General features: G+C 53.4%; 1 protein-coding gene across 1 annotated transcript; it reads right to left on the bottom strand.

Annotated features, from left to right (window-relative positions):
• Positions 1-3,806: 3,806 nt before the first annotated feature.
• Positions 3,807-17,534, bottom strand: LOC133360464 (forkhead box protein O3-like; the record flags this gene model as incomplete). The annotated part of the gene is made up of 3 exons (XM_061579189.1): positions 3,807-5,118; positions 6,266-6,713; positions 16,074-17,534. Coding segments are annotated over 3 exons (3,150 nt in total), but the record flags the coding sequence as incomplete, so codon positions are not given.
• Between the last annotated feature and the right edge of the window lie 3,810 nt (positions 17,535-21,344).

Raw genomic sequence — 21,344 nt, forward strand, 5'->3', positions numbered from 1 at the left:
TCTGTGAGGGTTGGACGGAGGGGGGGGTATCTGTGTCTTTGTGTGGTACCTTTAACTCATTTTGAAAGCTGCTGCTGCTGGCTGATGATAAAAAAATCACAACAATGAATCAGCGGCGTGGCAGTGAAGTCTCCACCCCACCGCCCCCCACCCCTACCGCTACCCCGGCCCTCACGGCGACACGGCCAAAGGGCATTGCCGGAGGCAGTGAGGTTCGCTACGGACGAGCGGAGCGGCGCCAGCGTGCCGGTAACGCCGGCGGGCGCTCGCTGCTGGGCGTACCGCGGGCTCCCATCGCGGGGCGCGCAAAACCCGACCCGGATTCCCATCGCTTTTTTGGCTGCGGGGGAAATTTGGAAAAAATAATAAAAAGAGACGTACCCACGGCGATCCGTAAACAACAACAACAATAATTCGGAAGGAAACGGACGATCCGGACGGCGGCTTGGGCAACTACCGAAGTGAGGACGACGTGCCTCCAACTCTCACCCGGGCCAATGCCTCATCCGCAGGGTTGCCACGCCAGCTAAGGAAACGCCCCGGGGCTAACGAAACTCCACGACTATCGAAACGCCCCAGGGCGAACGAAACGCCCCCGGGGCTAACGAAACACCACGGCTAACGAAACGCCCCAGGGCTAACGAAACGCCCCGGGGCGAACGAAACACCACGGCTCTACCAACCCTGATGGAGACCACCCCGTCACTGCCCCCCACCTTTCGTTAACACCACGGAACAAGTGGGAGGGGTGGGGGTGGTGTGTTGGGTTACACCAAGACACCCAGCAGATTACCAAAAAATAGACGGCCGCCTCCGGCCGGCTCCGACAACTAAACCTACAGGCTTCGCAGCATCAGCAGCAGCATCAGCAGCAGCATCCTCAACAGCATCCTCATCAGTATCCTCATCAGCATCATCAGCACTAGCAGCAGCATCAGCAGCAGCATTAGCAGCATCAGCAATATCCTCATCAGCATCCTCATCAGCATCATCATCAGCATCATCGGCACTAGCATCAGCATCAGCATTAGCGGCAGAAGCGGTAGCAGCAGCATCAGCAGCAGCACCAGGAGCAGCAGCGACATCAGCAGCATCAGCAATGGGGGCTGCAACAGAGACACCGTTTAAGAAGACCGACCGACCGTACCGCAGACACCTCGTACCCCTCTCCCGTGTCGACCCACCGCGTGAAGCCAAACCCCAAATCACCCCCCCTGCCCCCCACCGTTTATTTACAGCGTGCGACGAGTCTCGGGGTCGTGGGGGGGGGCACAAAGCTCCCGCGTTACCCCCTTGGCACAGCGACGACTCACCCCCCCCTACCCCCACTATCCCTCCTACCTCCCCACCCCCACAACTCCCAAATCCACCCCCCCCCACAGCTTTTCCACCGCCACCACATTAGGAAGCCGCTGGGAGCTGCGATGCACTTTCAAGTCACCGTCCACATTGATCAACTAATTTCTTTAGAGCTGCTTCTCGTTGTTTGTTGTTGTTTAGTTTGTAGTCTCGCCCGCCCGCCCGCCCCTCCGGTGAACGCGGCTGGCTACAGTACGGTGTGAAAGAAGTTCAACGCACGGACTCGCGTACCGGGGAAAGTAAAGTGCAGCCTAGGCACCGTTTTTTTTTTTTGGGGGACAAGGGCGCCGCGACCTTTCACGTCACAAGCTCCAAACTCACGATCTGTGCGCGCGGTCGCACGCTGGTGCCGGCCGACGAAATCGCCGACATCCGCTGGCCGCCTCGAGCGCGCCAGACGCCGGGGGGATCCGATCGACACGACAGAGCAGAGCTCACGCCACGAGCGAGATTCAACCGAGCCGCCAATGAGCGCTGCTTCTGCCACTCCAGCCTGAAGACGCGTTACGACGTGCGGAGTAGGCGCGCGTTCACAAACGTACCGGGCTCCTGGGCCGCCAGCCCCTAGGTCGGCTCAGCATTAAAAGGAAGCGCCCGCCGGTGCGGTGCGCAGACATCGCCCCGGAATCAGAAGAGAAAGTCAAAATAAGAACCTTCCTATCATCGGCACTGGAGCTATCCACTTTGAAATGTCGATTGAAATACTCTCTACAACTGCTCTTTCGTGTTTAGTTTGTTGTCCTTACACCGCCCCCCCCACCACGCACCCGACCCTCCGCCGCACCTCCGATTATCACGGTTGGCTACGTACGGCGCGAGAGAAGCTCAACGTGCACACAGCGTCCGCTGACCCACGCGTCAGCCTGCGTGACAGCGAAGTCACCCAGAGGAACCAACCCCCCCCCTCCCGTCAACACCCCCCCCAACCACCCCCCTCTCCTCACCCCCCCCCCCCATAAACCGCCCCCCCTCCCCCCCATCAACAACCGCCCCCCCCCACCCCCGTCAATCGGCCAACCGCGATTACAACCTCGCTAAAGTAAACAAAGTTCAATGCTTATACAGGGTAGGGGGGTGGCAATTTCTATACAGCGAAGGGCGACTACCGCCTCATCGCCGCCCCCCCCACCCCCCACACACCTCGTCCCTCCCACATAATTCCCTCCGACAGCAAAGCCCTCGGCAAGTCGTTCGCCCGACGACCGGGACACGGAGAAACTTAAAAAAGAACCCGGCAGATTCGCCCGAAGTTTGCTAATCGACGTACTTATCTACAAGGCCAACTACGGGCGCGCCCCTGAGGCTCGGAGTGCTTCAATAATCAAGTTGACGAGTACCTGTACCCACCCACCCGCCCACACGCCCGCCCGCCTGCCCGCCCGCCTGCCCGCCCGCCCACCCAACCACCCACCAATCCAACCGCTCGTCCGCCCGGACGCCTGCCCACCCGCCCACCCACCAATCCAACCACCCACCCAACCACAACCCTGGGCGGCACGGGTGTCCACCCACCGCCGCGTCACCGTCCAAATTAAGCGACACACCGATACGAGAAATTTGGGGGGGGGGGGGGGGTGCGGTTTGTGCCACAACTGGCAGCGGCACGGCCGTCAAACTCCTTTACCGTTCCAATGACGTGGGTGTGTACGTGTGTGTGTGTGTGTGTACGCGTGTGTGTACGCATGTGTACGTGTGTGTGTATGTGTGTGTGTACGCGTGTGTGTACATGTGTGTGTACGCGTGTGTACGCGTGTGTGTGCGCGTGTGTGTACGCGTGTGTGTACGCGTGTGTGTACGCGTGTGTGTACGCGTGTGTACATGTGTGTGTACGCGTGTGTACGTGTGTGTACGTGTGTGTGTACACCACGTGTGTGTACGCGTGTGTGTACGTGTGTGTACATGTGTGTACGTGTGTGTACGTCGTCGGGTAAAAAAACTCAAACCGAGTAACTGTAGCAGTGCCGAGGGCTCCGGCAATGCCATACGGGGAGGGCGAGTGGCACAGTTTTTTGCCGCCAGTGGGCAGTGGTGGTGTGGCGACGCTTCTCTGCGGTGAGTAACGTCGTCCTTATAACAACAGCGGCACTGCTGCTGCTGCTGCTGCTGCCACGCCTCTCTAGAGAGAATTAAGGGCGAGCCGCTGGGCGTGTTCCGAGATTTGGCAGTGAACGGAAGCAACCCAACGACCCACCCACCTACCTAACGACTCACCAACCCACCCGACAACCCACCCACCCACCCAACGACCCACCCAACCGCCCCCCCACCCCCCCCCCACCGTGTCATTCCTCGTACTAGTCAAGCGTTGGTTCAGTACCGACATCCCCGGCGCGACAACCACGGCCCCCCTGCCCCCCCCCCTCCCCAACCGCCACCCCCCCCGACCCCCCTCCCCCCACCTCCAATTCCAAGCCCCCCCCCGCCCCCCCCGATTTTTGTGGCCGGCGCAATCTCGCGGTCCGGGCCTTCGTCGCCGTGCCGGCTTGTTGACCGCCCGCCCTGCCAGTGCCCCCAGCCCTCAGCCGCTGAGCCAGTTCTTGTGAGCGCCGCCGCTGCCGCCGGCCAGCGAGGAGCCGTCGGGCGACGGCGCCGAGTCGAAGGAGAACTCGAAGCCGGCGCCGTCGAGCAGCAGCTCGCTGTGGATGATCGAGTCGACGTCGCAGTCGAGGCTCCCGTTGAACATCTCCACGTCGAGGTCGCAAGGGAACCTCGGCTGCTGCTGCTGCTGCGGCTGCTGCTGCTGGTGGTGATTCAACTGCTGCTGCTGCTGCAAGAAGCCCGCGTCGCCGTTGGGCAGCGACGAGGAGAAGGGGCCCGTGGCTGCCTTGTGGAAGGCGGGCGAGGAGAGAGAGTTGCCCAGGTGGCTCGTGGCCGTAGGCAGGGACGACGCCGACGCCGCCAGCTCCGCCATCCTCTGCTGCTGCTTGTGGAGCAGCAGTAGCTGCTGCTGCTGCTGCCTCTGCTGCTGCTGTTGCTGCTGGTGGTGGTGGTGAAGCTGCTGCTGGTGGTGGTGGAGGTGGAGGTGGCGGCCGAGGTTCGGCGTCGCCTGCGACATGAGCGGGTCGGCGTGCGTGAGCATCGCCTTGTTCATCCGCGGCTCGTCGTCGCCATCCAGCATCAGCATGGCCGCGGCCAGCGACGACGACGACGGCGGCGGCGGCGGTGACGCCGCGGCCAACGCCGAGTTCTGCTGCTGCTGCTGCTGTTGCTGCAGGGAGAGGCTCAGCGAGTCGAGCAGCTCGTCCATCATGGCCTCGTTGAGGCCGAAGCCCAGCCCGTGCTGGTCGTCGTCGTCGTGGTGGTGGCGGTGGCGGCGGTGGTGGTGGTCGGCCACCTCGGCCCGCGAGCCACCAAAACCCATGGCCTGCTCGGCGCAGCCGGACGTCACCATGGCTTCTTCGTCGTCGTCGGCGTCGTCGCAACGACCGCCGCCGCCACCCTCCTCCTCCTCGTCGTCGAGGCGGCGGTGGTGGCGGTGGTGGTGGTGGTCCACGGCCGACAGATCCGGCAACAGCGAGCCGCCGACGCCGAAGTCGCCGTCGTCGTCGTAGTCGTCGTAGTCGTCGTCCAAGTCGGAGGAGTCGCGCTTGCGGCGGGCGGGCGCCGGGGAGAGGGGCCCTCCCCCTCCGCCCCCCCCTCCTCCACCGCCCCCCACGCCCCCCGCGCTCAGCGTGCTCAGCGTGCTGGCGTCCGAGCTGGCGCGCGTGCGGAACTGCGTCCACGCGTCCAGATCGTCCGGCGGGCCAGGGCCTCCCGTGTCTACGAGGTCGTGGGGTTGGGTGAGGTGGGGGGGTGAGGTGAGGTGGGGGGTGAGGTGGGGGGGTGAGGTGGGGGGGTGAGGTGAGGTGGGGGGTGAGGTGAGGTGGGGGGTGAGGTGCCGAGGCAGGTTAGAGGCACAAAGTCCACGATCACCCCACAATCTCCGGTCCTCATCCTGGCAATAGCTGCGGCTTCTGGCTGGCCATCGAACCAAGACGGTTACCACACAGACACCCACGCCCATACAGACCCACACAGACCCACAGGTGGGCACGGTGAGCTACGTACGGTGCGAAAGAAGGTCAACGTACACAACAACAATAGCAACCGCAAGTCGCCACTAAGTGGCGGTGACGTCACCACGACACTTGTGCCAGGCTAGGTGCAACTTGAGGCCACGTGAAGTGTCGAACGCCCGCTGGCAGGAGGTCATGGGGCAGACCCAGGTGCCACGAGTCGACTGACTGAGATGAGTGGCTGATGCACCACCTGTGCCCCCTACTGTGCCAACTTGCTGTGCTTTCGCCACTCGCTGATACCAGTCATCGGCAAGTCCACTCAGACCCACAGATTAACACGGTTGGCTAAGTACGGTACGAAAGAAGTTCAACGTACACACACAGACACAGAGACCCACAGCCACCCAGACCAGAGGTCGCAAACGGGTTTTGATTTCTTACCCGTACCCGGTCGCACCAGGGTCGCAAACGGCTACCCGTACCCGGCCAGGTACGGGTAGCCGGGTATCGGGTAGGGTACGGGTATCGGGTACCCGATTGCGACCTCTGACCCAGACCCATAGAGACCCAGAGACCCAGAGCCACCCAGACCCATAGAGACCAACAGAGACCCACAGAGACCCAGAGTCACCCAGACCCAGAGAGACCAACAGAGACCCACAGACACCCAGACCCAGAGAGACCAACAGAGACCCACAGAGACCCACAGCCAACCAGACCCAGAGAGACCAACAGAGACCCACAGAGACCCACAGAGACCCACAGAGACCCACAGACACCCAGACCCATAGAGACCCACAGATTAGCACGGTTGGCTACGTACGGTGCGAAACAAGTTCAGCGTACACACATTACATGCGTACGTGGCACCAAGAGCATCGCGGCCGCTCACCGCCCTCGCCACTCACCGAGCGAGAACGAGAGGATCCCCGCCCCTCCAGTGGCTCCCCCCGCGGCCGCCGCTCCCCCCACCACCCCCGCGGAAGCCGCGGCCGCGGCGGTGGTGGTGGCCACGGTGGCGGCCGCCCCCTTCTTGCGCGCCGCCTTGCTGCGGCTGCGCGCCAACTTCCCGTTGCTGGCGTCCATCGACGTCGCCCGACGGCGCCCGGGTTTCGAAGCCCGGGCCGCCAGCGCGGCCGACGCCGCCGACGCTCCGCCGGGGCCCGACGGCGAGGAGATGGAGGAGGTGGACGTGGCCGCGGACGACGCCGCCGACGACGACGAGGAGGAGGAGAGGGAGGAGGAGGGGTCGGAGGCGCCGGGAGCGCTCACCGTCCACCAGGAGCTCTTGCCGGGCCCCTCGTTCTGGACGCGCACGAAGCGGCTGTGCAGGGAGAGGTTGTGGCGGATTGAGTTCTGCGGGAGGGACAGGGAGGCAGGGACAGGGAGGCAGGGAGACAGCGAGGGACAGGGAGGGAGACAGGGAGGGAGAATTAGCTGTATTCATCACTACAATGCACAATTTATCACAGTAATGGAGGCAGAACTGCTTCTTGTTGTCGTTGTGTTTAGTTTGTTGTCCTTCCCCCGCCACCTCCCGAATTGCGCGGTTGGCTACGTGCGGTGCGAAAGAAGTTCAACACCCATACACACACAGAGACCCACAGACACCCAGACCCACAGAGACCCACAGACACCCAGAGACACCCAGACCCACAGACACCTAGACCCACAGAGACACCCACAGAGACCCACAGACACCCAGACCCACAGAGACACCCACAGAGACCCACAGACACCCAGAGACACCCACAGAGACCCACAGACACCCAGACCCATAGAGACACCCAGACCCACAGACACCCAGACCCACAGAGACACCCACAGAGACCCACAGACACCCAGACCCATAGAGACACACAGACACCCAGACCCATAGAGACACACACAGAGACCCACAGACACCCAGACCCATTGAGACACCCACAAAGACGCACAGACACCCACAGACACCCAGACCCATAGACACACACAGAGGACCCACAGACACCCAGACCCATAGAGACACCCACAGAGACCCACAGACACCCAGACCCATAGAGACACACAGACACCCAGACCCATAGAGACACACACAGAGACCCACAGACACCCAGACCCATTGAGACACCCACAAAGACGCACAGACACCCACAGACACCCAGACCCATAGACACACACAGAGGACCCACAGACACCCAGACCCATAGAGACACCCACAGAGGATCCACAGACACCCAGACCCACAGAGACACCCACAGAGACCCACAGACACCCAGAGACACCCATAGGTGACCCACAGACACCCAGATCCAGAGACACCCGCAGAGACCCACAGACACCCAGACCCATAGAGACACCCGCAGAAACCCACAGACACCCAGAGACACCCATAGGTGACCCACAGACACCCAGACCCAGAGACACCCGCAGAGACCCACAGACACCCAGACCCATAAAGACTCCCACAGACACCCAGACCCATTGAGACACCCACAGAGACCTACAGACACCCAGACCCACAGAGACACACACAGAGGACCCACAGACACCCAGACCCATAGAGACACACCCAGAGACCCACAGATTAGATTACACACACACCACACCATATACTGCATGTGCGCGGGATAGAGTGTTGTCCCCTTGCACGCGTGCATTTCTCTCCGGGTTGCTCCGGATTCCTCCCACGGACAAATGCTCATCGATTAGCTGAAAACGGCTGAACATATAGAGGGCAGCAGAGCTGGGGCAACTCCTGGTAGTGCTGGCTCCTGATCGCCTGGCTGCTGCTGCCTGCCAGCTTTGCCTGTGGCTTCTCAGCGATTGTGAGATGCAATCTGCATGAACGGCCACCATACAAATCGTGCATTGTAGCGATGATTGTAACCGCAATGGCGCCACGGTGGCTGGGAGATGTTAACTACCTCGCCTGGTATACAGGAGGCCGTGGGTTCGAACCCGACCCTGACGTCTGCTCCTTTATATTTGGGAGTCAGCGTCTCTCTCTCTCTCTCATCATCATCACGGTGGCGAGGAAATGTTAACAACCTCGCCTGGTTTACAGGAGGTCGTGGGTTCGATCCCGATCCTGACGATGCCTGCTGCTGTATATTTAGAGTTTGCGTGTCTCTCTCTCATCATCATCATCACGGTGGCTAGGAGATGTTAACCACCTCGCCTGGTATACAGGAGGTCGTGGGTTCGATCCCGACCCTGAAGATGCCTGCTGCTGTAGATTAGGAGTTTGAGTGTCTCTCTTTCTCTCTCATTATCATCACAGTGGCTAGGAGATGTTAACTACCTCGCCTGGTATACAGGCGGTCATGGGTTCGATCCTGACCCTGACGTCTGCTCCTGTATATTTGGGAGTCAGCGTCTCTCTCTCTCTTTCCCCGTGGTCGCGTGGATTTGTCTCCGGGTCCTCTGGTTTTTCCCTTCACATTTATAATCAACGTCACCCTGGAGTGAGCAATCCATTGCAGAGCTGCGCCTTAGCTTTTGTCTGCGCTCTCTCTCTCACCCTCTCTGGTATGGAATTCAGGAATCCATTCCCACGGGATGCCACATGCGCCTGCCTGGGGTTCATTTCTTGTTTCATACCCTACCTCGAATTAATCTGACAAACAAACAAAGACGTTGAACTCTTTCAGGACCATCAGGATATCGGGTTCAGCCACATCCGGCGGGAAATAAAAAAAACCACCTCGGCCTTCCCACATCTCCATTATTTTGCTGCTAGAAATGTACAAATGCTGAGGGTCACTTTGTTGAGCGGCTATCATTTGTGGTAGGCGGGTTCACTTCTGCAAAAGTAAATACAATAAAATGATCACGACGTTTCGATTGCAACACAAGCAATCATCCTCAGGTGTGAAAACCACCGCCACTTTTTAAAATCCTTTATATTAAGTTCACTTGCTTGCTTGCGCGCTTAGGACCGTGCAAATCTTTCGGTCGTTTTTTAACCCACTTCCCGTGATCCAATCGAGCTGACATTTTGCACACAGACTCGTTGTGCGTGACAATTTATTTCCGTGAAATTTTTTTTCCATAACTTTACACTGTTTAGGAATTTTTTTTTTATATTTAATTACCAATTGCTTAATGGTGGCAGGCAATCATCTGACCCATAGGTGGCAGCCATCTCAAGCCAGAGGACGAGAGGACTCTAGCCGCCACGCATATAAAGGATTTATAGTGAAAAACTTTGTTTTTACGGGTTAATTTTTCAAATTTTCTTGCTGTGGTTTTCACACCTGATGATGATTGCTTGTGTTGCAATCGAAACGTCGTGAGAATTGTATTGTTTTATTTTTATTATTTCCCTTCTACGTGACTTTACCGAAAGAACCAAAAATATAGTTTGCATATATTTTTTATTGTTATAGAATTTGTTTTTATCACATTGGTAACCCAAGTGACGTTACAAATGATTACAATCTAAGCTCCTCGGGTTTCTCACCTGGTTATAAATAAAACGAAGCCACACTACTGTATGTATAGGTCGCGTAATTATATTACATCACACGAAGCGCTCGCCAGAAACTAACCACACACTCGCACACTACCTCGCTGCCGATCCCATCACGGAGCTATAAACCATCATCACACGGCACTCCGCCAGTCATCCTCGCCGCAGCGGCTTTTGGATCAGCAGTCGTGCGCTGCCAGATGATGCATACACTACACTATACACTACACTGCACACTACACCATACTACACTACACACGACACTATCACTACTTTATACACTACACTACTATACCCTACATTATACACTACTATACACTGCCATACACAACACTATACACTACAATCTATACACTACACTGCACACTACACTATACACTACACTGCACACGACACTATCACTACTTTATACACTACTATACCCTACACTATACACTGATATACACTACACTATACACTACTATACACTATACTACACACTACACCATACGCTACTTTACACGACTATACATTACATTATTTACTACAATATACGATACTATGCACGACACTATATACTACACTACACTTTACACTACATTTACACGATACTATGCACCACACTATACACTACACTATACACTACACCGTACACTATACACTACACTATACACTACTATACCCTATACACTGCTTTACACCGCACTATACACTACACCAGGGGTCGGCAACCTACGGCTCCGGAGCCGCATGCGGCTCTTTACGGGCTGCTTCTTGACGATATGTACGTATGTACAGTATGTACTCAGATGCATTGCGGCTCTTGAAATACTGAATTTTGTACCGAATTGGAAAGAAATGGCTCTTCTTGTTATTTTGGTTGCCGACCCCTGCACTACACGATACACTACTATACCCTACACTACACACTGCTTTGCACCGCACTATACACTACACCATACGCTACTTTACACTGCACTATGCACTACACTTTTGGCTGGCCATCGAAAAAGACGGTGGCCACCGCATCATCGCGCGGCACTTTCAGATGCGCTTCTGCGGCCGTCTGTAACGCTCCTTCCTTCCGATATTAGGAAGCCACTGGAGCTATGCACTTTTAAATCATCCAGATTAACAAACTAATTTCTTTATAACTGCTTATTGTTGTTCTTCTGTTAGTTTGTTGTCCTTCAAACGCACCTCCGATTAGCACGGTTGGCTACGTATGGTGCGAAAGAAGTTTAACATACACACACTATACACTACAATACACACTACGAAATACACTACGCTATACACTAGAATACACACTACACTATACACTACAATACACGCTACACATTACACTGCACTATACACTACAATACACATTACGATACACACTACACTATAATACACTCTACACACTTCAATATACACTACACACTTCAATATACACTACAATAGACATACCACTATACACTTCAATACACACTACACTAAACACTACATTATACACTTCAATACACACTACACTATACACTACATTCTACACTACACAATACACTACATTCTACACTACACAATACACACTACACTATACACTACAATACACACTACACTGTACACTCATTCTACACTATACACTACATTCTACACTATACCCTACACCAGGGGTCGGCAACCTACGGCTCCGGAGCCGCATGCGGCTCTTTACGGGCTGCTTCTTGACGATGAGTACGTATGTACTCAGATGCATTGCGGCTCTTGAAATACTGAATTTTGTACCGAATTGGAAAGAAATGGCTCTTCTTGTTATTTTGGTTGCCGACCCCTGCCCTACACTATACACTACGATACACACTACACACGTGCGTATATGGCAGACACCAGCCCTCCCACCCTTGACCGGAAAGCACAGGCAGCAACGGTCACCCAACAACACAAGGGGTCAAGGGGTCAGTCGTCGCCGTGACCTTAACATGTAAACCCGTAAACGGCGGCCTCTCAGCTTCCGTGAAGGGTCCAGTGCCCGAACCCATCGCCTGTTTAAGAACCTACTATACTACACTATTCAATACTATACACTACACTATACACTACACTATACACTACACTATACAATACTATACACTACACAATACTATACACTACACTATACAATACTATACACTACACTTCTATACACTACACAACTATACACTGCACTATACTATTCGATTCTATACACTATACTATACAGACGCTGTCTTTCCGACAGACCTGTTCTTCACCTGAGGACGGCTGCTTGCGTTGTGGCCGAAACGTCGTGAGAATAATTTTATAATGTTTTATTTTTATTATTTTATTATTTCCCTTCTACGTGACTTTACCGAAAGAACCAAGAAGATGAATCCCTGCAGTCACGAAAGCTTTAAATTGAAAAACTATACTATACACTTCACTATACACTAAACTAAACACTACACTTCTATACACTGCACAATACACTACACTATACACTGCGCTATACACAACAATATACACTCATATACACTACACGATACAACAAACTGCATGACACACTACCATACACTACACAACTATACGCTACACTAAACACGATACTATACACTACTATACACTGCACTATACATGTACACTACACTATATACTATGCACTACACGATACAACATAAACTACACTATACACCACACTATAAACTCCTATGACCGGACCCGTTGCCCGTTTGTGAACGTTAACTTTCGAGGTCACACAGGAGCGGCGTTGTCACCAACGCACACAATGATTAGTTTTCTGCGCACCGCAGCCAACACGCCAGCAACACCGGAATTGACAAATTACCGTAAGGCCTCTCGCTCGCCACGTTTAGATTATTTAGATTGTTTGGCTGCTACGAATTTGCCCAGGTTTAAAAACATAGACTTTTGGGACCCATGTTATTCCTGATGGTTTGTTTTTGGGGGGTGGGCTGTTTTGAGTTGGGTTTATTCTCCAACACACAACCGGTTAGTGTTGAACTAGTACACTACACTATACACTACACTATACACTACACGATAATTGTAAACGTTGTAGTGGGTTTACTCTCCAATACACAACCGGTTAGTGCTGAACTAGTACACTACACTACATGATACACTACACGATAATTGTAAACGTTGTAGTGGGTTTCCTCTCCAACACACAACTGGTTAGTGCTGTACAAGTACACTACACTATACACTACACTATAATTATAAACGTTATAGGGAGTTTACTACCCACCACACAACCGGTTAGTGCTGTACTAGTACACTACACTATACACTACACTATAATTGTAAACGTAATGAATTGGCCATGTTCTGTTTACATGACAAACCCTCTTACTAATTGGCTATGCCGGGTGGTGGCGGGTTTGACGACACGTTTTATATTTACGAGATCTAACCCAAAATAAACCCTTTTTATGTACAAATTTCCAAGTTATAAGGCCACTTTGTTGAACTATCATCTTGTGGCCAGGTCGCTTTTTAAACATAAGTTAACACCTCAGTGGGCTTTGTCTGGTAAGATAAAAATAGTCTTCGGATTCCTCTGGTATAAATAAATGAAATTCATTTCAGATATATGGTGTAGTGTATAGTAGAGTAGTGTAGTGTATCACTATATAGCGTAGTATATAGCGTAGTGCGTATTGTAGTGTATGTATGTTGAACTTCTATCGCAACTTACTTAACCAACCCTTCTCCCCCCACCCAACAAAGATCCCTCATATAGCCTTAACAGACTGTAGGGGCAAGTGCTGTTAGCAAGCAGCACCTACGAAGGCCGGCACGGCACACGAGGTGGTGGGTGGCCAGCACCCCGCCTGGCCGCCTTTGTCTCCCCAGTGGCGATGTTTTACACACCGCGCCAGGTACTCATTTGAGGCTGAGTCGACCTAGGGGAGGTTCAGATAATTGTCACTAGTGTTGGCCGTGAGCGAGAATCGAGCACGGGTCGCCGGGTTCGTAGCGCAGCGTAGTGCTGACCGCTACACCACCGCTCCCCACACTAACAACCGCCATTCACCACTAAGTGACGGTGACATAGTGACGGTGACATCACCACGGTGCATGTGCCAGGTGCACTTTACAGCCTTGTGAAGTGTCGAAGGCTCGCTGACAGGTCACGGGACAGACCCAGGTGACAAGGGCTAGCTGACTGAGATGACTGGCTGATGCACCACTTGTACCCCTACTGTGGCAGCTAGCTGTATTTTAGCCGCCCGGCGCTCCGCTCGTTGTTGTGAGCGTCGCTCCACTGCCCTCCGCTGTTGCTGGAGGGCGACTTGCCTCCAACTGCCCAGTAGCCTCAAGGTGCACCTAGCCTGGCACTGCCCAGGAGCATCCTTCAAGAGCCTCCTCCACAGAAGCCGATCTTGGCACCGCTGGTACCGGTCTTCGGCAAGTCCACTCAGCTCCACATCCTCCCGTACCGCATCAGCTCCATCTCTTCTCTAGCCCGTGCCGTGCCCGTTTAGCCCCTTCTATGGGGCCAAACAGAAGCTGCTTGGGCAAGTGGTGACTGGGGCATGCGGGCCAGATGACCCAGCCACACATGACCCAGCTCCCAACACTTTCTCACACACGTGCGCACACTCACTCCCAGCATGAGGAAGACTATCCATTTACATTTGGCGGAGGATCGCTCCTCTGAACAAAACAGTTGCACGGTTCGGTTTGCAAATGCCAGTTCGCGTTTCAAGTCGATGTTCAAAAACATCTAGATATATATTTCATGGATGCTGGTTCGTAAGTATGGGTGTTCGTAAGTACGGGCGTTCGTAAGAACGGGCGTTAGAAAGTGTGTGTGTTCGCAGGAACGGGTATTAGTAAGTGTGTGTTCGAATGGCGGTTGTTGGTGTGTTCGTAAGTACGGGTGTTAGTAAGTGTGTGTGTTCGTAAGTACAGGTGTTCGAAAGTGTGTGTAAGTACAAGTCTAAGCAAGTTTGTGTGTTCATAAGTACGGGTGTTAGTACGTTTGTGTTCGTAAGTACGGGTGTTTGGAAGTGTGTGTGTTGATAAGTACGAGTGTTTGGAATTACGGGTGTTAGTGTGTGTGTTCGCAAGTACGGGTGTTCATAAGTACAGGTGTTCGCAAGTACGGGTGTTAAGTGTGTTCATTTCAGTCAGTCGACCCGTGGCACCTGGGTCTGCCCCGTGACCTCCTGCCAGCGGGCGTTCGACACTTCACGTGGCCTCAAGGTGCACATGGCCTGGCACAAGCGTCGTGGTGACGTCACCGCCACTTAGTGGCGAATGCCGGTTGTTGTTGTTGTGTTAGTAAGTATGGGTGTTCATATGTACAGGTGTTCATAAATGCGGGCATTTGTAAGTGTGGTTGTTAGTAAGTGTATGTGTTCGCAAGTGCGGGTGTTAGTAAGAATTGTGTTTGTAAGTATGGCTTTTTAGTAAGTGCGGGTGTTCCTAATTGCGGGCGTTCGTAAGTAAGGGTGGTTCGCAAGTATGGGTGTTAGTGTTTGTTCGTAAGTATGGGGTTAGTAAGTGTGTGTGTTCATAAGTACTGTTGTTTGTAAGTACGGGTATTCGTAAGTACGGGGTTAGTAAGTGTGTGTGTTCATAAGTACTGTTGTTTGTAAGTACGGGTGTTCGTAAGCACGGGGTTAGTAAGTGTGTGTGTTCGTAAGTATGGGTGTTCATATGTACAGGGGTTCATAAGTGCGGGCATTTGTAAGTGTGGTTGTTAGTAAGTGTATGTGTTCACAAGTGCGGATGTTAGTAAGAATTGTGTTTGTAAATTATGGCTTTTAGTAAGTGCGGGTGTTCCTAATTGCGGGCGTTCGTAAGTAAGGGTGGTTCGCAAGTAGGGGTGTTAGTAAGTGTGTGTTCGCAAGTACGGGGTTAGTAAGTGTGTGTGTTCATAAGTACTGTTGTTTGTAAGTACGGGCGTTCGTAAGTACGGGTCTTCGTAAGTACGGGGTTAGTGTGTGTGTTCATAAGTACAGTTGTTTGTAAGTGCGGGTGTTCGTAAGTACGGGCGTTCGTAAGTACGGGGTTAGTGTGTGTGTTCATAAGTACAGTTGTTTGTAAGTACGGGTGTTCGTAAGTAGGGGGTTAGTGTGTGTGTTCATAAGTACGGTTGTTTGTAAGTGCGGGTGTTCGTAAGTACGGGCGTTCGTATGTCAGGCGTTGGTAAGTGCGGGTGTTGGTAGGTACAGGCGATTGTAAGTTCGGTCGTCCACAAGTCGAGGCATCCGCAAGTTGGGCCGTCCGCAAGTGCGGGCATCCGCAAGTCGAAGCGCCCGCACCAACCTCACCTTCCACCCGGCCGAGCTGTTGCTCTCGCCCTTGTCGCGGAAGTAGGGCACGCTCCGCACCATCCACTCGTAGATCTGCGCCAGCGTGAGCCTCCGGTCGGGCGTGCTCTCGATGGCGTGCGTGATCAGCTCCGCGTACGACAGGTTCCCCCACGCGTTGCGTCTCGAAGACGTCTTGCGCGGTGGCACCGCCACCACCGCCGCCGCCAGGCCCGGCGACACGGCGGTGCCGGGGGTGACGGTGCCAAGGGTTACGGTGGCACCCGCAGATCCAGCCGCCGCTGGTGCCACCGCTGAACCCACTGGTCCGGTGGCACCCGCTGAACCCAGTGAGGCCAGGGACGCGGGCAGTACGGACGCAGATCCTACAGATTGGGCAGCACCAGCAAATCCTACAGATGCAGGAGCACCAGCAAATCCTACTGATGCAACAGCAGATCCTACTGATGCAACAGCAGATCCTACAGATGCAGCAGCAGACCCTACAGATGCAGCAGCAGACCCTACAGATGCAGCAGCAGACCCTACAGATGCAGCAGCAGACCCTACAGATGCAGCAGACCTTACAGATGCAGTAGACCCTACAGATGCACCAGCAGACCCTATAGATGCAGCAGCAGGTCCTACAGATGCAGCAGACCTTACAGATGCAGTAGACACTACAGATGCAGCAGCAGACCCTACAGATGCAGCAGCAGATCCTACAGATGCAGCAGACCTTACAGATGCAGCAGACCCTACAGATGCAGCAGCAGACCCTACAGAAGCACCAGCAGACCCTACAGGACCCGCAGCAGACAGGAGGAGCCCTCGAGGTGATAGAAGACCCCCAGGAGCTGAGACCGACTCCACTGCTCCCATCATCATCACGTCGGCGGCCGCCTTAGCTGGTGTCGCTACGACCATCAAAACCACCGCTCCTCCTCCTGTTCCTGCACCTCCACACAGTCCAGGTTCGACTCCAGGACCAGGGGCAGCAGTGGCAGGAGGAGGCTGAGGAAGCCGAGAGGGTGGTGAGGAAGAAGACGCTGGCGGCAAGACGGTCGTTATCATCATCTGGAGCTTGGGGGTGCCATTATTATCGTCGTCGTCTTCGTCATCATCTTCGTCCACCTCCACATCGTCCACATCGTCCACATCGTCGTCGTCTTCGGCCGCCGGCGACTCGAGTGACGTCTCCTCCGTCTCGTCGGCCTCGGGTCGTCGCAGCGGCCACGTGCACGACCGGGGACGCGCCTGTGGGGCGAAGAAGTCTGCGTCCGAGTTGGAGACGGGACCACGGACCTCTCCTCCATCACCTCCTCCTCCACCACCACCACCAGCTGCTTCATCACCACCACCTCTTCCACCACCACCTCCACCACCACCACCTCCTCCACCACCACTACTACCACCACCTCCATCACCACCTCCATCACCACCAGCTCCTGCACCACCAGCTCCTCCACCACCACCACCAGCTCCTGCACCACCACCAGCTCCACCACCACCACCACCACCTCCTCCACCACCACCAGCTCCACCACCACCACCTCCTACTCCATCACCAGCTCCTCCACCACCTCCTACTCCATCACCACCACCAGCTCCACCACCACCACCACTACCACCACCACCAGCTCCTCCACCACCTCCTACTCCATCACCACCTCCACCACCACCTCCACCACCACCTCTACTCCATCACCAGCTCCACCACCATCTCCCTCCTCCTCCTGCTGCAGCTGCTGTTGCCCAGACGTTGCGAGTAGGCCTCGCGAAGCCTCCATCGCGTCGCGAGCGCTCAGCCGCCTTCAAACCCCCGATCCGGCCCCGGCCCCGACCCCGACCCCCACCCCGCCGAGGTGTTGAGCGAGCCGCCCCCGCGAAAGGATCGGGAGCCGAAACGTCGCCTCCGTCAGCCGCCAGCAGCCCGCCTCTCCCGCTCAAACGAGACGCCAACGCGACTCGTAAACAAGGGCGGCCATTTTGTGTGGGGGGGGGGATGTTGAGGGAGGGGGCGGGGCTGGGGGGAGTTGGGGGGGGCGGGGCGAGGGTGAGTTGGTGGGGAGGGGCCGCTAGGAGGGGGCGGGGCGAGGTGAGTTGGTGGGGAGGGGCCGTTAGGAGGGGGCGCGGCGAGGGTGAGTTGGGGGGAGGGGCCGTTAGGAGGGGGCGGGGCGAGGGTGAGTTGGTGGGGAGGGGCCGCTAGGAGGGGGCGGGGCGAGGGTGAGTTGGTGGGGAGGGGCCGCTAGGAGGGGGCGGGGCGAGGGTGAGTTGGTGGGGAGGGGCCGTTAGGAGGGGGCGGGGCGAGGGTGAGTTGGGGGGAGGGGCCGTTAGGCGGGGCGGGGGGGAGTTTTGTATTTCTTAGTGCGGATTGGCTGAGCGCGCGCGGCCAATCGGATCGCGCGCGCCGCCGCCCGAGGCTTATCCGTTGTGCGGTTTGCAAAGCGGTGGGCCGCGTTGTGTGGTGACGTCATCTCCCCCCCACCCCTCCCCACCCGCCGCCGTGAAGCCCCTCCCCCCTAATTAATATTCAGTATAGGCCGCTACGCGGTGACGTCACCACGCGAAGCCCCGCCCACCTCATGAATATTCATTTTGCATCAGTGAAATTATCGGCAAATAAATGTTTGACTTTAAATTTTGGTGACTGCAGGAATTCATATTCTTGGTTTATTTTCGGTGAAGTCACGTAAATAGAAAATTAAAAAATATATAAATACAAAAAAATAAAATAAAAAAATACAATTTAAAGAATAAATTTAAAATAATAAAAGCAACTTATTATTTAAATTTTATTTTTTTAAACAAGCATATGTACAAATAAACACTGCGATTTTAATCTCATGAACTTATTTTTCAGAAGCGACTTAACGTGCGGACATTTATTGCAGTAATGCTAAATAATCTAAACGCCCGTTTCTAAAGAATTAATATTTCCCGCCTAATTAATATTTACGAGGGTGACGTCACTACCAGCACGCGCTAATTAATATTCATAAAAAAACCCCCAAGAGACGGTGACGTCACCGCAACATCTGAGGTAAGGGGGGGTTCGATCCCCGGTGACGTGACCGTCTTGGCTGGGTGGGGGGGAGGAGTTATGTTAATGAGATGTGGGGGGGGAGGGGTGGGGGTGTTGAAGTGACCGAGGGCGCTCATTGGTCAGAACGCGCGCGTAGACACGCCCCCCTCCCCCTCCCTCCTACGTCATGAATAATTAATGAGCTCCGTGTTTACAAACAAAGCTGCATCATCAGCACGAGCCGCCACGTGGTCTCGGTGATGGCAGTGGCAGAACTCAGCACACGTGACATTACAAAGGCGGGGGGGAGGGGGGCGACGTTTCGGGCAATGGGGCCGTCCATAAATGACGTCACGCACCTAGAGGGGGGGGGGGGGAATGTGACGTCACATAAAAATGCGCAACTTTAATTGAATATAAACAACACGTTCTACTTAATTAAATAGACTTTTAAATGAATGTTTTCTCCTACAACATCAGAGTGCAGCGCCACATTAAATACGCACTACAAGGACAATAGTTTAAAGCGATTTGAAGCATATTCTTAGGTTTTTCGGTAAAGTCACGTAGGTAAAAAAATAAAAATTAATAAAAGTAAAATAAAATAAAAATCACGACGTTTCGGAGGCAACGTCGTGATTTTTATTTAATTTTTTATTTATTTTACTTTTATTAATTTAGATTTTTTTACCTACGTGACTTTACCGAAAAACCTAAGAATATGAATCCTTGCAGTCACGAAAGCTTCAAATATAGATTTGAAGCATGTTTTATTTTGGGGGGGGGGGGGCAGAGCTTTGTGACGTCATATTTGAGGGGGGGGGGGTCTGACTTTTTGTGACGCCGTGTGACGAAAGGGGGGGGGGGGGTCAAAAATCGTCCAAAACCGCGTGGCGTCATTTATGGACGGCCCCAGTCGAAACGTCGTGAGAATTTTTATTGTTTTATGTTTATAATATTTTATTATTTCCCTTCTACGTGACTTTACCGAAAGAACCAAAAATATGAATCCCTGCAGTCACGAAAGCTTTAAATCAAAAGGTTGTGCTAAGTCGGGTGGGGAACCTTTTTTCTGGCAAGGGCCATTTGGATATTTATATAACATCATTCGCAGGACACACAAAATTATCAACTTAAAAATTAGCCCGTTAAATTTGGTCAAACATTTAATTAGCTCACCCCCTAATGTGATGGCTGGAACAGACCCAATGATTTCGCGGGCCTTGTACGGCCCGCGGGCCGGACGTTCCACACCCCTGTCAGTTAAGATGCTAAAACACGAAACTGAAACCCTTTGCATGGAATCACGTCACCGCATTGTCCACACACGGTACTTGTGGTGAACATACAAAAAAAAACACGTTAGTAGTAGGTTTTTACCCTTTAAACTGGTACAAAACTGACACCTTTATACAAGGCATCATGTTTGCAATAACCACAACACAAGTAGTCAAAATTCAAACAAAAAGAAACAACTCTGATAATAATAATATGCACTGTCCTTGAAGTTGATTGGTCCACACCCGAGACGGCTTTCTTTAGAACCTAGTCTCACATTGGTGTTGGACCAGATGACACCAGAAGGCGTACAACTCAAACACAGTGCAATATCAGAGTATTGAGAGCTCGGGGTAAGCATTTACACTATGAGACATCTCCTTTACCAGTGGCAAAATATAGTAGTAGGTGTTTACCCTTAAAACTGGTACAAAACTGACACCTTTATACAAGGCATCATGTTTGCAATAATCACAACACAAGTAGTCAAAATGCAAACAACAAGAAACAACTCTGATAATGATAATAATATAATGTAAATGCTTACCCCGAGCTCTCAATACTCTGATAGTGCACTGTTTTTGAGTTGTACGCCTTTTGGTGTCATCTGGTCCAACACCAATGGAGACTAGGCTCTAAGAAAAGCTGTCTCAGGTGTGGACCAATCAACTTCAAGGACAGTGCATATCATTATCATTATCAGAGTTGTTTCTTTTTGTTTGCATTTTGACTACTTGTGTTGTGGGTATTGCAAACATGATGCCTTGTATAAAGGTGTCAGTTTTGTACCAGATTAAAGAGTAAAAACCTACTACTATATTTTGCCACTGGTAAAGGAGGTCTCATAGTGTAACAAGTAAACCCGTAAAAACAAAGTTTTTCACTATAAATCCTTTATATGCGTGGCGGCTAGAGTCCTCTCGTCCTCTGGCTTGAGATGGCTGCCACCTATGGGTCAGATGATTGTCTGCAGTATTAAACAATTGGTA

Source organism: Lethenteron reissneri, chromosome 69, assembly GCF_015708825.2.
Source record: "Lethenteron reissneri isolate LAM-NWPU_2019-01 chromosome 69, ASM1570882v1, whole genome shotgun sequence".
NCBI classification, from domain to species: domain Eukaryota; kingdom Metazoa; phylum Chordata; class Hyperoartia; order Petromyzontiformes; family Petromyzontidae; genus Lethenteron; species Lethenteron reissneri.